This window comes from Thermobia domestica, chromosome 1, assembly GCF_964235325.1.
Source record: "Thermobia domestica chromosome 1, izTheDome1.hap1.1, whole genome shotgun sequence".
Classification (NCBI taxonomy): Eukaryota; Metazoa; Arthropoda; class Insecta; order Zygentoma; family Lepismatidae; genus Thermobia; species Thermobia domestica.
The window spans coordinates 263,296,716-263,313,995 of NC_137454.1; the positions used below are offsets into that span (position 1 = coordinate 263,296,716).

General features: G+C 36.8%; 1 protein-coding gene across 10 annotated transcripts in view; it reads right to left on the reverse strand.

The window, feature by feature from the left end:
- Positions 1–11,219, reverse strand: part of sqd (RNA-binding protein squid) — a 55,725-nt gene extending 44,506 nt beyond the window's left edge. For 5 of the 10 annotated variants that reach the window (XM_081726235.1, XM_081726216.1, XM_081726209.1 and 2 more), the window contains exon 1: positions 10,912–11,219. In XM_081726235.1, coding sequence (XP_081582361.1) covers positions 10,912–11,123 — 212 coding nt within the window. In that variant the 5' untranslated portion in view covers positions 11,124–11,219. The remainder of the gene's footprint in view (positions 1–10,911) is intronic. The other 5 variants (XM_081726227.1, XM_081726225.1, XM_081726221.1 and 2 more) reach the window with 3 other exon arrangements.
- Positions 11,220–17,280: the final 6,061 nt, after the last annotated feature.

Genomic DNA, 17,280 nt, shown 5'->3' on the forward strand with positions numbered 1-17,280 from the left:
AATATATTAAAAGTAACATTCAAGACTTCAATCTGAAAACAAAATATGAAATCTAAATTGCAAACTATTTGTTAGCTATGTTCTCCAATATTGCTTACTTAGTTAACTAGGAATAGCTGAGGCACGATTGAACTTTAAATAGTTCCTAATTCCATCTAGTATCTAAATGCAGTTTAATCAAGTCACGAATTCGCATACATAATACCAAAACTCGAATTTTCTATTCGTAGGTGAAGAGTAAAAAACTAAATTCAATTACCAATTTCGTATTAATTCCATGCAAACAAAAATTGCTCAAGATTATTTCAATTACAAGAACACCTGTCGATAAATACAATGATTAAAAACAGTTTTGTAATCGACACGAATAGTTACCAAGTAATATCTTCAGTGCTGAAACAAAAATAACTGACATTAAAAACATTTAAACAAAATGTAACTTTCACAAACGAATGAATTGACAGGTGTTTAAAAAAAAAAATCAAGATCGAAAATTTCATGCATGCTTCCTACGTAAAATTTTAGAAAATATTCAGCTAACCTTTTAAGAAATCAAGCTTCCCAGAACTAAATTGCACCCCTATTTAGTGGCATCTTCAGGTGCTTTTCCTAATCTTATAGAAAGTAATCTTGCAGTTACAACATTTTCCTTTACATCATCTAGTTCCCCATTTAGATTTAGTCCCAATCGACATTTTAGCCTCCCTACAAAAAAACTACCCGTTTACCATCTAATAACGTACGTCAAAATACAAGGTAAAGTTTTACCTGCTCACTACTTTAGTCAATTGTTTCAAGACTCCCGTTGGTCTAGTGGTAAAGCGCACATCAGGGTGGTTCTAATCCTTCACAGCAAAAAGTACCCAGTTATTCGGTAAACTCCACCCCCAAAAAAAAATTCCAAAAATATTTGAAAACTGACTTATAACCCTATTTGGTCCTAATTGGTTTCTTGAATCGTGTCAATCCACGCAGTTTCAGAATTCAATTTAAATGTCTAGCGAGAGATGGCAAACCAGAACAGCATTGAAAAAAAAAATGTGCGTTTGGGAATCATGCTTAACTAATTTTGTTCACCCTCAATTAAATTCAACTGTATTCTGGAGGGAAAAAAAAGGATGAGATTGTACACAAAATTCCTTACTTCACGTTTCAGTAATTACAAATAAAAATTCGGTAAAGGAGATTACCAAAGACACTATTTTCAACTACACCGAAAGAGGAAACAAAACATCGTACGATAATTACAAAATACTAGTTGCAAGAAATCCCTTTTTAAAAAATGTATTCTTTTGGTAGATTACATATGGGTAGAAAATGCTTGTCTTAAAATCGTTACGAAACAACGGAGCTATGAGGAACGGGACCTACAACCTTAAATAGGGTTGCCAGACCTTGCGTTTTCCCAGTTTTAATCTTTTTGGCACGTTGCATTTTTTCATAAAATATTTCTTCCGTTTTTAAACAAATTATACTCTTGGACATTTAAAAGATTTTATACGAACCTTCTAGCGTCTTTTAGAGGAACGGATTTCTCACATTTAACGCAATCCCGCAATGTTAACAGTCCTACGAAAGAAAAATCAGGTTGAGTTTACACATCTAGAGAGCAACTCTACCTTATAAGAATTTAGCTTTAATACCGATTTACCGCGAAATAATGTGAGGAACAGACGATACTATTAACTAACGCATAACAAATGCTTATTCGTTTTGTAAACGTGGACGGACCACGACCAGGTGGGTCCGGAAGTGCCACTGAGGTACAGTAACGACTGTGTCAATGTCTACAGCACAGACTACTGGAATTCCATGTCAGCCGAAACCATTTGCACAATCTGCGGCAGAGCCCCAACTTGGCAAATTTTACACATCAATGAAGCCAACTGTTACAGGGGAGAAAACATGCAGCTCCAAATAACACCTAGGTCAGGTCCGTGTAAAATGGTTTGTGCAGAGAACGGTGAGAAGGGACACGTATCACATGTTATTTGCTAGCATCCCTGGCACCTAACTGCAGAGCATTCGATACGTGGACACGAATAACTCGATCAGTGTCGACCCCAGATGACAACTTTTTTACTTTGCCAACATGACGGGACGTCATCTATGGACTGTTCGTCAGTACCTGAAAGAACAATTTTCCGGTCAAGATTGGTTGACGTGGGCCAGTAGAACGACCTGCCATATGACATCGCTCACTTATCACATTGGATTTCTTTGTGGGACCACCTGACGGTAATGGTGTATGGTGACGATCATTTTAAGCAACGGATGCACCATGCATTTGCACAAATCACCTGAGACTGTTCAGACTTAACACAGCTTGGGAGGAGACGTCAGCTAACATGCATAGCGCAACAAGGCCAACAGTCTCTTAAAACTAGCCATGTCTCAGATCACTTGACAACCTATCCATTTAAACTTTTTGAAAGATTCAAAAGGTGAACAGTAACATCGCAGCTATTCACTCGACACGCAACATAAAGGCCTAACGCGTGCCTCCAATTACTACTTCCATATACCAGATACTTATTTTATATTCAGTTGCAACTAATTCAATATTTGGCACCAGTTCTTAAAACAGATCCGTCAAGGACCCCGAACTATTAAGCTTTATGGCAACATCAAGTCTTGTGCGGGTCGGTCCTATTTTGACACTGCGTGAAAATCAGAACAGATCTACCTAATGTATGGTATGGGCTGGTTTGATTTAAATTTTGTGAATACGCAAACACCAAAATTCAAAATTGTGTGAAGTACTCAAATTTGTAATTACATCATTACACAAGTTAGTCACTCCCAGAGTTTGAAAAAACCCGGGCTTTTCTGAAAAAGCCCAACCCACCTGGGCCCATATGGGTTTTCTCGGGTATTTTCGAGTTTATATTTCAAGATTGTCATTGTCACAACTTGCAACAATTTTCTCCTCACTGCTGTTTTGAAAAAATGGCTATTTTGAAATTTTACATTCGATCGCCGGGAAAATCTATACAGAATTTTTACGCCATTGCTGGTGTTGATTCTACAGAACGCTTACTTGAAGAGTAGCAACAAATGACTGAAAACCGTTATTGTTGGAAAACCAAATTTTAGTCGAAGAAACTTGTGTTTTACATCAAAGGTAAGAAATAATACTAATAGTTTTACTAATGTATTTAGATATGTACTATTAGTACCGACACCTACGACCTTAAACCCGTCAAACGTATGAGTGATAATGTTCCTCGGCGTCGACGAGCACCATTCACGAAAAATATTTTCTAATCTGATAAAAATCACTAATTAGATGTACTGCTTCAAATTTCGAGTATCGAATTACAACATGTGATCACCTTAGTTGTACCAACAATATAGTAACAAAAAGCTCAAAAACCCATGTGGGTTTTAAAGTTTTTTTTTTTTTTAGGGGGATAAGGAGATTCATGCTCATATGAATGATGAGCTGTAGAGAGCGCAGGTTCAGCTAGTTTGTACATAGATGCCAAAGATACTTCTGATTTCAGTCAATGCCTCTCGTGGGGTTTGTATGCCCCCCAAAAAAGTACGGTATTTCGATGTATTTTATCAATAATAAACATTAAAACGAAACAATATTTATATTCTTTCTTTGATTAAATATAATACAATAATAATAACGATAATGTAACAATAGTAACCAACTATAAAAAAAACATTCATAAACATAAAAGAGCTGCTTTTGTAGTATAATCTGAGTAATGAATGGTACGAATAATATGCAAAAATGACACGCGATAACCCACAAATGTGTGTTAATCAAGATTTTACGAACCCTTACACTTTTACAAACATTTTTAGTTTTCTGGTTCAAACCAGTTGGTTTTCTTAAGAAAAAAAAAAAGCTACTTTAAACCAAGGTTTAAACCAGCCAACCCTGTTTGGAAACAAAAGTTTTAACAAGCTGGAAACACCGCCAACCGAATTGCAACGCACGAAAAAAGTATATTGATACAAATTAACTTTCTGAACTTCGTAACTTTAGCAGTTCCTGATTTAACACGAAATATATATTTTCCATTGTCGCACGCCGATTTTGTTCGAGTTGAAACCCTGTAACTCCAAAACTAAGCGGAATCCGACTCACGTTTATAGGAACTTTTCTACTGGACGACGTCAGGATTAATCTCGAAATTTTCATACTTCCTTTCAAATCGCCTTGTGTATAGGACTTAAGTGCCCATAGGAAATATTTACATTACAAGTACAAAAATCGAAATTTCAATAATTGCAAATGTTAGGGGCTGCAGCCGCATGAACGGTTAGCGGATATTAAAAACTTAGGTACTTCTCCAATACATGTATTAAAAAAAAAATCAGATTTTTAAAAGGTGGGGTTTGAGAAAATGGCGTCCAAACATGGCGACTTAATGAAATTTTCAGCTTTTCATCATGGTATAACGTGGGATGTAAATCAGAAACTGAAGGCCTTTACATTTTCAAGAGACTTTATGGAGTAGATTTCGATGCTAGCAGCAGATGGTCGATATTGCTCGTGAGGACAGTAAAAAAGGTTTGAAGTTAGCAAAAATTTCACCGAAGCTGGCAACATTGCGAGTGAATTGCGTGATTCCTATTGGACCAATAGACGAATTTTGGCCCTCCAACGAAACATACAACTTTATACTCTTCCTGCTATTGCGCTTACGTTACTAAGTACATTAGTTTCTCTACAACAAAGCTTTTGACATGTTTTTCAGATTTTCGAGCAATCCGAGAGGACAGCCACTTTGGAAGGCCGTATATCGAAGGAAAAATATCAGCTAAAGAAAAAATATGGGTCTAATAGTATCCCATGTAGATCACAAATAAAATCAGACTATGATGGGGGGGATCAATTGTTTGGACGATTTCAAATTGAATTGGTCGCATCTAAAATACCTTGGCATCGAACACTACGCTCATTATGACATTTCTAACTGGTAGAAATAAAGTTAAAAGGAACTTAAAATTACTTTTCTAAGGACTTAAAATAGTTTAGATGAGACATTCAGTTACGTAGTTTCCAACAAAAATAATAGTTTCAATGTACTTGAACAACCATTCCGGAGATGAAATAAAATTGCACAATTTAATATCACTTCAAAGTGTATTTGTGAGTACTTCAAAAGAATTTAACTTCTAAACCGTGCTCTTGGATACATATAAAACTGAATCTCAACTTTTTCATGTTTTAAGCCATCTTTACAGTTCCATTTTCTGTATTTTTTTTTTTTTTTTTTTTTAAATCTAAGGTTAGTTTTAGTCAATGGCATATTAAAAATGGTCAACCCTGTACTGATTTCCCTCTATATTCAAGGATTAAAGAGCCCTTGCTCGCCCAGTGCACGTGACCGGATTTAATTTCAGGTAGAGCACCTTAAAATTTCAACGCTTCACATGCTTCAGTTGTGGCAAAAAGTGTTATCATTCAGTAAATAAAACTGAACACTAAAAAAAAAAAAACTGACTTCAACCACTAGAACGAAAACTGAAAACGTTATATATACATATATAAATGGCCCATTATTTTCCCCATACAAAAACACGAGTTTTCAAAGGTTGTGTCATTCATACATGCACATACATAAATACTTACTTCAATCTTATACATTCATGTACCCTGGGTTCGTAATTTGTCACGATTAGGATTTAGATTTCTCCGCATGGCCATGTCAGCTCATCACGTATGATGTGTTCCATCGACGATCACACTATCCAAGTAAAGGAAAGGAAGCGGCCTGGGAGCAGAAACTACATCCTAGATTTCAGATATGTGTAAAGAACCATGATATTCCTACGATCTGAGTCTTGTTTTTATCCTCTGCTTTAAACCAGCAAACTGGTATTTACTGATTTTAAGTAGGTGAGGCTACTGAACGTATCAGTAGAGCGAAGTCTTGAAACCCAATCACTATAACTACTACTTACATGAATTACTGCGTTAAAATGTATACGTCGCTGTACGCCTAGTATCTCACTCACCACATAGGTGATGTTTGGATACTATAAATGGGATTCGAAATTTTTTTCGTGAATTCGGATCTACAGAGGATGTTAACGTACGAACTTAATAATCAGAAAAAAGCAATATTAATTACAACTGCTTCAAACCAATGATTCGACAAGCTGACAGTGCTACTTGTGGTGCACTCCCAAAAGATCACGTACTAAACGCAACTGATGCAAACGCCGATTAGTACCGATAGTTTCCGCTTTCAAGCTATAGGTCTCATCCCAAATTTACTGTTAACAGAATAGCAAGGAAATTCTGTAACAACCGCGGCGGGGTGCGTGAGTTAACCATCCCACAACTATGCGATGAAGATATGTAGTTCAATATTTGGCCGGCTGTAAAAGGCACATGTAACAAGTCTTTGGGTTCCTCCTGTTCTTAGAAGGGCCACTGCATATAATGTAACTGGTTTCTGCGTGGTACAAGCACTGCTAAGGCGATGACGTCAGAGGGAAGGATAATTTCTGTTGCCTCACTGACGTAACCCCTATAGTGAAGCGTATGGTGTATCTTTCTGCATGTTTATAAAGCCTGCAATTATAGTGTCCGACACGGAACCGATGTCATTTATGTTGATAGACAAGCTATATGGGAACTCTTGTATTCACTTCCAAACATTGCAGCGTTTTAACCATCCGATGCAGTCTTCATTATACGTGTTATGACATCAAAATACAAGGTAGAAAAGTCACTGAGGCGATAGAAAATCCCCTATTTGACGTTATCGCCCTACAGTGTTTGTACCACGGAGAAGCCCATCATCTCACATAATGTCCTTCCAAGAATAGGTCGAACCAAAAAATAGTTTTGGTGCAAGTATTGGCTTCTACAATATCAAAAAACTATCCCGAATTTAGCAAGATTTCCCTTTGCCCGTACGTCATGTTGGCTTCAGTATGACTGCATTGGAAAGTACCCTGTCCAGAAATCTACTCTGCGCATCGTACTTTTTCCCCCACGTCACTACTTGGTATATGAGCATGCTATATGGAACAAACATTACCAATACCCGAACGTATTTTCTGAGTACAGTAGAGTTGGGTACTTTCATCCAAGGCCGATCTAGGGGGCGCCAAACTTCCAGAGAGAATTTTAAAAGAAACTCCGCATTTTCCCTGTACGTTATGGTGGCATGGGTACGACTGCATTGGACGTCAGACAAACATGCACCATGCTGCATTTGAAAGCCTACTTTCCATTATGAAGAAATGTACTAATTACGAAATTCGGATGTATCCTGTTAACGCAGCGGTCTAAAAAACTACTTACAAACCCCTACAATCCGAAGGGTTACAATTGTCAACCAATAGATGGCAGCACATCCTTATTTATTTTGTAGGGAGTGACAAAATGCACAATTGAATCAGACTAATATAACTTCACAAAGTCAAAAATAGATTAGTCCGTACATTTTTCTTTATTACCCACTATTTTGGGGTTAAGTGCTATAAAATAGATGCTGTGGCACAACCTTAATTTTACTCTTTACAAGTATGCTTCCAACGAAGCTATCAACAATGAATGAAAGTGCACGGAATATGATGCAATGTGTCTTCGGACAAAGTTTGAATATTTATGTCGTAGTTGACAATTATTCGAATATTGTCACTGCCTGCATTGAGTAAAGGGATGAGTGCTGCTGTCTGATGCATACTCGAGCCTTTTTACACGCACGTCAATAGAAGTCCATCTAAAAGGGATATGTAAGAGTTCATGACTATTATATAGTCCTACTTTGTAAAAATTGCATATACTACTAAAATCAGTGATATATTGCAATTTTGAAAAAGACTGCTATCCTTATATGTAAATTTCCACACACTACATGGGCTTACATTACTGCTGCTAACCTTTTGTGTACCAAACGCTAACACAAACCAAGCACTATCCCAATTTAGGTACACATTCTAATGATTTTTTTTTTAAAGAAATGGACCAGCAGTGTCCTTACGGGAGAAGAGTTGCATTAATGTGTATGGATACCATTAGGGCGGCTAAACTTATACGTTACACGGAGATGCTGTAAAAACTACGTGATATGGAGCACGCTTGTCATTTCTACCGTGCTATACATGAGGCAAGATTAGATATCTTCATTACTTGGCATACTCACGTAATTTACAAAACTATACCCCCTAAAATACGACAGCGAGTACCAAACGGACGATACGTTACGGGACACTAGCCTATTGCTGCTAGAAACCAACAACTCCCCTACTGCATAATACACTTCCTAGGTTAATGATTAACAACGGGCTTGAGACTGACATGCTCATCAGTTGTCCTCACTACTCATCTTCATACAGCTTGCTCCAAGATTAAACAAGTTTTCTCCGCAACTAGTCATCGTACAATGAGTAACCTTTTTCTGCATGCAGTGCCCTTGTACTTTTGTGTGTGTGTGGGGTGGGGGACTTAACGCATATCGCATGTCTTGTGCACATGGGTACTTCTTACTATTGCACTACGTAGAAAATTTATGGTATTTCATGCGGTAATAGAACACAGAAGAAACGCAGATCAGGGGGTTCTCATGTATACTATTACCCTTTTTAGTTTCTCATGTTACTCAACTGTTCCATAAATTCTGCAACGGAGTCACCTGCGGAACATTCCCACAACCTTCTAGGCCCTGTATTTTTATTACTAATATAGGCTATATAGGTAGTCTGAAATAACATTTAGGTTAACTTCCGCAGATGGCGGCCCCCAAGTACAAGGACAAAACAACGTGCCCTGCGGGGCTCCAACACGCCTTCACTCGCAAACACCCGCTCGGCAATACTATGAGACTAAAAAACTTTGGTATAGGAAGAGAGGTAACTTGTGCCCCGTGCGTGCGACAAGTAACAACAGCGTCCCACAATTTTCAGGTGTAAAAAAAAAATAAACATTGAAAAAGGTAAATTCAATATCCTTCTGATTCATCCCTTTCAAGCCCAATGGCCATACACAGGGTATCACGAGTTAGTATGTTCATTTATCTTTGTTGATGCCATTTTTATTCTTGTAGCTCCTTTGGGGAAAGTCTCCCCTAAATGCTGAGGGAGAGGGGGAACTAAAACACCCAATTCCCCCCCTACCTTTCCGTTGCGAGACCCTTGATGTGGATGAAGTGCACACCACTGGAGCGTTTTATCCCTCCTGAAGACACACCTAAATCATCTTTCTACGTTAATTAGGAGCCGAACTACAGAGGTTTAAACTACTGGCTCAGTGCTCGAGCCATTGGTCCTGAAAAGGTTAACGCTTTAGTAATTGTACTTGAAAAAAAAAAAAAATACTAAAATCCTCTACACCGCTGTCACCATCATTATTGCCAGGCTAAAGTTAAAGATTTCATCCTTTAACTTACTCAGCCACATTTCATGAATAGAAATTTCAGAAATACAGGAAAATAGGTGGAAGCGAACAAAAACGCTTACGTGCCGGTAACACTGGGGTCTGTCGGACCCCAAACACACTTTACAACTATCTTTTATAGCACAGAGCTCGCAATTGACGCAGTTTATCAGGCATAACGGAGTGTTGCCAATTGAATTTACATGGATGGAAATTTAAAAAACAGAAAAAGGCATTTATTCCGAAGTTGGGCGTCCGCTTTCGTCAAGTTTTTTTCGCTGTTATCTTCTTTCCACACTTTCTGCAATTTGTTATTAGGTTCATTAATCCGTGCTCTTCACAAACTTTTAAAAGATTTTGCTCGTTATCAACGTATTGCTTCACAAATGTTAAAACTGCTAGTTCATTGCCCTTGTACATTCGCCATATTGATAACATAAATTCTCGTTTCTTTCCCACAATGCAACTGTTCGGTTACCTTGCGCCAAGTAGTTCCCTCCGCTCGCCATATAGTCCCATGTTTATAACCGCTTGTATATAACAAATAAATCAGGTTTTTCGAGACTCTTATATATTATCAAGCATACAAACGATCAAATTATCCATATCTTTCCTGTAAATTTTAAGAATTTCGCTGGGAACGGACGCCCAACTTTGGAATTTAACCCCAGAAAAACATTAGATCAAAACTTAATTTATTTGGGGTACCGCGGAGAGTTAATGGTAAATAAAAGTAAAAATTAAAAAAGTTAGTCCATACAAAATGCTACCGATTTTTTCATACTCCTGCCAGAGCTGTGGGTGCACCGTCAGATACTCGTGTGAAGAGGTTTAGAACGGACAGCCCTCTCATTTTCTCAGCACAACAAAAAATACTTGTACGAACTTACAGGAAGGTTCTAGAACACAGGTCCCCCCCCATACAGGTTAGTAGCTAAATCTGTTCCTTTCTGTACCAAGGTTTATTTAATTAACAGTATTGCCGAGCGAGCGTTGGCCAGTGATGGCGGGTTAGAGCCCAGCAGGGCACGTTGTTTCCTGCTTTTTATTACAACTAAATGGGAAACAAAGAAAAAAAAAAGATTAGCTGAATTACCACTAAGTTGTGCCCGTACATTCGTAATCTTGTATTAAAAAATGTTTGATGACCTGTACCTCAGCTCTCCCAGTTCCATGAAATACACACAAATAAGTGCTATATAAAATCCTAAACCTCCTAATTAGGGTTATATAGACTTCCATCTTTGTTATAATGCAGCGTGGGTTACAAACGCCTCTATAGGCTATTTATTCGAATACTAATCGCAACATATCTAATAATATCCACTGAATTACGTAAAATAAATAACAAAGAAACTCATGCTACAGAAAATAAAGACTACTTTCAATTATGTTCATAGGATTAAATCGGATACGTGTCCAGAGAAGATAAAGAAGCCATTTTGATGGAATAAATTACGGGTCAAGAAATTTCCGCTCTACTTAAAATTACCTTCACGCGCCTACATAGTTTACTGCAATTTAACTCATCAAATTTTGAAATGAAAAATTCTTACTTATCATCATCTCGCCCTGGAGCTTCTGCACTGCCACTATCTGCTGGAGCTTCATTACCGGCATCACCCTCGCCTTCACCGCCCTCAACCCCTTCTTCGCCTTCTACAGCTTCTCCATTAACCTGGTCTCCTTCTTGCTGTTCATACCCTTCACCACCTTCTTGCTGAAATTCTCCATTTGCCATTTCTTCATATTCTTGATTTTCTGCCATGATTAATGCTCACACAATATTACACAACGTCCACACACTCGAACAACAAATGGCGAAGAGAGCGTCGCTTTCTTCCTTCCTCGTCAACTTTGTGTTTTGGAATTATGGGTAATACTGATCCTCGCTCTTTGTTACTTAACAACATCGATATCATTCCAAAGCTTGTCAGCGAGCCTAGAAAGCAAGGAGTTGCTAATGTCATTAAAGGCGAGTTTCTTTATTAAAATATGAGAAAAACAACTTTATAAACAGAATAGACAACGAAGATATGCGTGGTATCAATACAATACGCCTGCGCAATGCAAACATCGTTCAACTCACGAAAGGCCAGGCAAAGGTTGAAAACCCAATGTAGTATTGCAGTATGGTACTTTAACGTCTGTGGTGAAATTTTCATAATGGAATATTTATCTACCAAATATTATAGAAAATTAATCAAGTAATTAGAAATAAGATTTTTAATAATAACTGAGTGTTACATATTAGGAACATGGGAGAGGCATAGAGATCTGTTGGGGTTCTAGTTCTATTCCAGGCAGGGCAGGTTTTAGACAAACTAGATTTGGTCGGGTAGGCATTGTAGGGCTCTCAATGTTTTAGTAATTACTGCTGGAATGTTCGCTTTTCGCACAGGGAGATTAGGTTTGTGGAAAATATCGATATATGTACCCTCTTTCCCATCGAGTCAGCAACAGACACAACAAATACTTTTTGTTGTTTTAGAAATTCGCCTTCCGATCTAGTAGTAAATACTTTTTTGCTTCACAGATGTCGGTCCTCAGTTTCAAATCGATTCCGGTAACCTTCATCCCAATAGGCTGTAGTGGCGTATACTGGTTTGATGGCTTGGGCTACCACTAGCCTATATAACAAATATATATTATTATTATTATTATTATTATTAATAATAATAATAATAATGGCTCTCCCTCTTTGGAGTAACGAGTAGGGATGGCCAAAAATTTTCGGATCCAGTGAGATCCGGATCTGGATCTTGCCGGATCCGAATCTCGGATCTGATCCGAAATTCGGATCTCGGATCTGGATCCGAAGTTCGAATCTCAGATCTTGATTCGTATCCAAACCTACATCTGAAATTGTGATGATAAAATTGAATATCTAAAATTCGTCAAAACTTTTTTCGGATTCACTAATATAGTACGTAGGTTGCTGTGCTTTTAAATGTTTCCATAACACGTTTGTGCTACCTTTGTTCTTTATTTTATTTTAACCTTGCAAAATTTACATGTTACACTTTCTGTCGAAGTCTCTTTAGTAAAATATTTTCAAGTTTGACTTCTTCCCATTTCAGAGTATATTGAACTGTCTGAAAACTGATGTAAATGGTAACAAATTCTTCTGTTTAGCTCCTCTTCGAAACTTAATGTTGGCTTCACATTGAAAAATATTTATTCTTTGGAAAATAAACTTTCTTATTTTCTCATATACAAATGAAATATCTTCAAGGTAAGGCCCTTCTAATCGAATGAATACTAGAAAAACAAACTTTATTAATAGTAGTTTCTGACTCACTAGAGTCCAACCATCAACAAATGTAATAATGGATATATTTCACTTCGAAGGTATATACAACAAAAAATATAGACTGGTTGGCGTGGAACAACAGTAGACTTTTAAACATACACACGAGAATTTCAGGACAGTGATATGGTTGTTTTCTTTGTATGACTTTATTACCTAACTTATGTTTGATCTTCTGAGGTCAGGAGTTTGTTGGAGTAAATATAAAAGAGATTTCTTTTATTTTTTCTTCACTCTCCAGGTTTCTTTAATCATACAATGCAGGACGTAACCAAAACATATCCATGCATCGTATCATTGAAGCGTTTTTTTTTTTTTTTTTTTTTTTTGTATATTAAAGTGTTCAAAAATATTTAACATATTCGCATTTGTTCATGTGATCTTAGGTTCATTTCTCGGTGGGAACATATAAGAGAAAATTGAAAGCTGAAACAATATGAAAATAGTATTTAAAAGTCAGGAAATTGATATTAAATCTTTAGCTATCTATTGGGACTGTAGGGCTGTAGTTAAATTAACCCACACGTTTCGTGAAGATATATTACGTCGTTATTGTTTATTTACTATAAGCTACCAGATACATCCAAAGAGACCACTTTACACTGTAGTAATCAACAGATGAAAACAACATTGGAAAAGGAATGGAAGGTCTCCAGAGCCTTAGATCAAGGTACTAACCTAACATTTGCCCAGTATAACTGAGGAACAACCCTGGAAAATCCTCAGTCAGGATGGCTGGTCTCCGAATTCGAAGCCGGTATTATCCAATTTCGAAGGAAGAATTTTAACAAGTACCTGAACTCGCTCCGTATTATTATTATTATTATTATTATTATTATTATTATTATTATTATTATTATTATTATTATTATTTAATTAACGTAATGTTTTAAAATTAGTGCAAATTAAACCCTACTTTCTTTATTGCTGATGTTATAGTTAATAAGCCTACATGAGACATCAGTTCCCCATCAAGAAAGAATGCTAGAACTGGAATTCAGGAAGCGGGGGTGAAGAGATTAATGAGGATGAGGAAACTATGTACGATGCAAAAACTGAGTAATTATGACTTCATCACAGATATATTCACTTGCATACGTCAATTAATATTTCTCTGATACAGGGCACTCTTACTTTCTATAGTGGCAGGAAAATGGCCCGCTTTTGTAAACGAACACACTAGGCACGTGCTTATAGACGCAATGTGCGTGCAAAGAAACATAGGTAAAACTAGAAAAAAATAGGGAAATCGAGGGGGAAATGATAAAACGCGCTTCAACTTTTCTTTAAAAAAAGCTAAAAATAACTAAACTTAGAGCTACAAAAGACGCGAGGCGAATTTTATTGAAAAGATTGTTTTTCCTTAGTGATTAGTTGTGCTAACTATGAACATGAATTAAAAAGAAAACAAGTAGCTAGCTCTGAGTTTCGGAAAGTAGTTGAAAAGAAAATATTGGATAAAATTTAATAATATACAAGGCATTTATGTTAATTAGAAGAAACTAAATTCTTGGCACGACAGTCCTTTGGTTCCTACCAGCGGGCTTACGTTCATGTGGGGATGTGTAGTCAACGCATCGACACCCGAAGTCCATAATGCAGGCTTTTTAGACTGGAGTCCGCTACCTCTTACTTCAGATAACTCCCCAAATGTCCTCACGATCCTGGGTCAACATCGAAATTGTTGAGTGCTTCTCCGCAAATTGAACCCATTACCACGGGCATCGAAGGCACGCGCTAACCACTTTTTTATATATAGAAGGTAACAGCTTTTTACCAGATTATTTAAGCTGTTGAACGCTTTGCACGGATTACACTGTAACCATTACGATACCACACAGCCATAGAAGTAAACGAGGACAGTTAACAACACCTATGCCCGAAGCGGGATTTGAATCCAAGACATTCACAACAAACGATCCACAGCCTAATGCCGCAGACCACTCGACAATTGCTGTCGGGTTTCCTCTGCTAATCTGTAGCACATTTAAAGTAACTGATTATTTTAAAAGTTGCTCCTAAATACTGACAATCTAAGTCTTATGTATCAAATATTTCGTGCGATAATACCATACACTCTCCGTCTTCTATAGACGAAAAGCTATAGTTACCCACATTACCTAATACAGAAATAAGTTCTACCACATATTTCTCCATTATCTACCACATATAGCTGCTGATGGTGATAGTCAAGATTCACCGAAGCATGATCCCAAACCCAAACTGAGATATTGATGTCACTGGAACGCCTGAAAAGTCATTGTGGGTAACTGAATTGCCCACTTGTCAGGATGAAGGGCGATGGTGATGTGAAATGCGGGGCTGTCAGAGGTACTACTTATGATAATTGGATTTATAATATTCTATGTTGCCATAAACCCTCTTCAAGAACATAACTGTTAATCTTAGCTTTGAAAATGTTACATAAGGAGTTTTATTATTATCATTAGGTTGCATTAGGGATTATCGGATTTATTTTAACGCTTAAGTTTTACATCTCTTCTGATTTACAAATATTTAAATCGTGATTATCCCCTTAAGGTAAATTAATAATATTTTAAATCTTTTCGAACAAACTTTATATATGGTTAGTCTTTAGTGTTGCCACGAGACAAGACGAGACGAGACTTCAGACTGTCTCGTCTCGTCTCGTGCAAAGCATGTCTCGTCTCGAAAAAATGTGCTCGTCCCGTCTCATCTCGAGAGGTTCTGTCCCGTCTCGTCTCGTTTTGTCTCGTCTTGTCTCGTAAAAAATATAGCAGCATACCATGGGAACGAACGTAAAATGTAGCAGGCTACACCATGCTAATCAAGATACAACTAACAAGGGACATCACCCAATTGTCCGGTTCCGATTTCAATGAATTTTTTCTAGCTTTTAGAGAACATATATGTATTATTTGTGATGACAGAATTTTTGCCATGGTGCATGTTTTCTATTTTTTATAATTTTAAAGAGTTGTGATGTGGTTATTAGAGATTACTGCAGAAGTCTCTTACTAACCTTTGTAAACGTAGCGTTAATGAAAGAACAACCATGTAGATACATATAAGGTCTAGGAGGAAGTTGTATGGTAGGTATGACCTTGACGGCAGCCATCTTGAAATCCGCCATTTTGAATTAAGGTCAAGTTTTTAAAATAGGAATAGGGTAATATGATACATAATTTCGGGCTACAATTTAATCAGGAAAACAATGGTGAAGCTAGTTTTGAGATACACTCATTTGGGGAAAAGTTACAGGCACTTAATTGTTCACTTACTACGTGCGAAAGTCCCTTACCTTCGCTTCTAACCCGCGTATTAATGATAATAAGTGGATAAAAGCTTCGGTAATACATATTATGCCTAGAGGGAAGTGATACGGTAAGGGTATCCTTGATGACAGCCATCTTAAAATCCGCCATTTTGAATTAAAGTGAAGTTTGAAAAATGAAATCCATAGCATGTGACACCTCATTTTAATAGCAAATTTTCCCAAAAAGCCAATGGTATGCTTATTTTTGTTCTATAATTAACCAGTGTGAATTTAGGACTACTTCTAATGAGCACCAAACGTCCATTATTCGATTTTTCAAATTGGCAACACTCCTAATTTTCACCGCATGTTTTAAGATTCCAACTGACACTTTGCAGTTGTTGCCATGGCTCGTGCTTTCTAAATTTAATACATTTTTTAAGAGTTGCGGTTTGTCAGTTCATGAATAGTGTTGGGATAAGCATCCAGCAATCTTTCTGAATTTTGAAGACTTACCATGTAATTATTTATTTCCTATACCTGCCCTTCAAAAACTCGTTTACTGACATGAATCATCACACAACGAAACAACTCCAACTTTGCATTCAGGTAATACCGAAGACTAGCTTGTATAGTAGACGAGACGAAAAATCAAATGAAAATTCACTTCAAAAAGGAAACCGAATTATGATTGTGTAAATCAAGGGTCTTTTGTTTTGTTTTATATTTATTTCTTTATTGTATATTTATATATTTATTTATTTATTTATTTTCCATGGCAGACAAAAAAGTCATTCGTTTTCTAGCGATTGTTGTCGATGATTCATGATTGTAAAATTTATAATCAGTATTGATCGGGTACTCAATTAAGTTACACCTCTTTATAAACAAGTTACCTGTTTCCATATTATGTTCATGGTACAAACAATGTTGTGGGAACAGTCATATAATGCCTCTTTGATATTTACTAGCATTGCTGCTGTTTCTTAAATGTTATATTTATTAAAAATATTTTATTGTTAGTTGTGTGCGCAACATGTAGGCTACATTTCCTGATAATTTTGTGTTTGTATAACACCAATTTGTTATAATTTCATTTGTATTTCTTTACGTAACATAGGTCCATAGGTTCTTCATATATTCTCGTTTAAAATAAATAATTACATTGCAAGTCTTCAAAATTCAGAAAGATTGCTGGATGCTTTATCCCAACACTATTCACGAACTAACAAATCGCAACTCTTAAAAAATGTAATAAATTTAGAAAACATGAACCATGGCAACAATTGCAGAGTGCCAGTTGGCATCTTAAAACATGCGGTGAAAATTAGGAGTGTTGCCAATTTGAAAAATCGAATAATGGACGTTTGGTGCTCA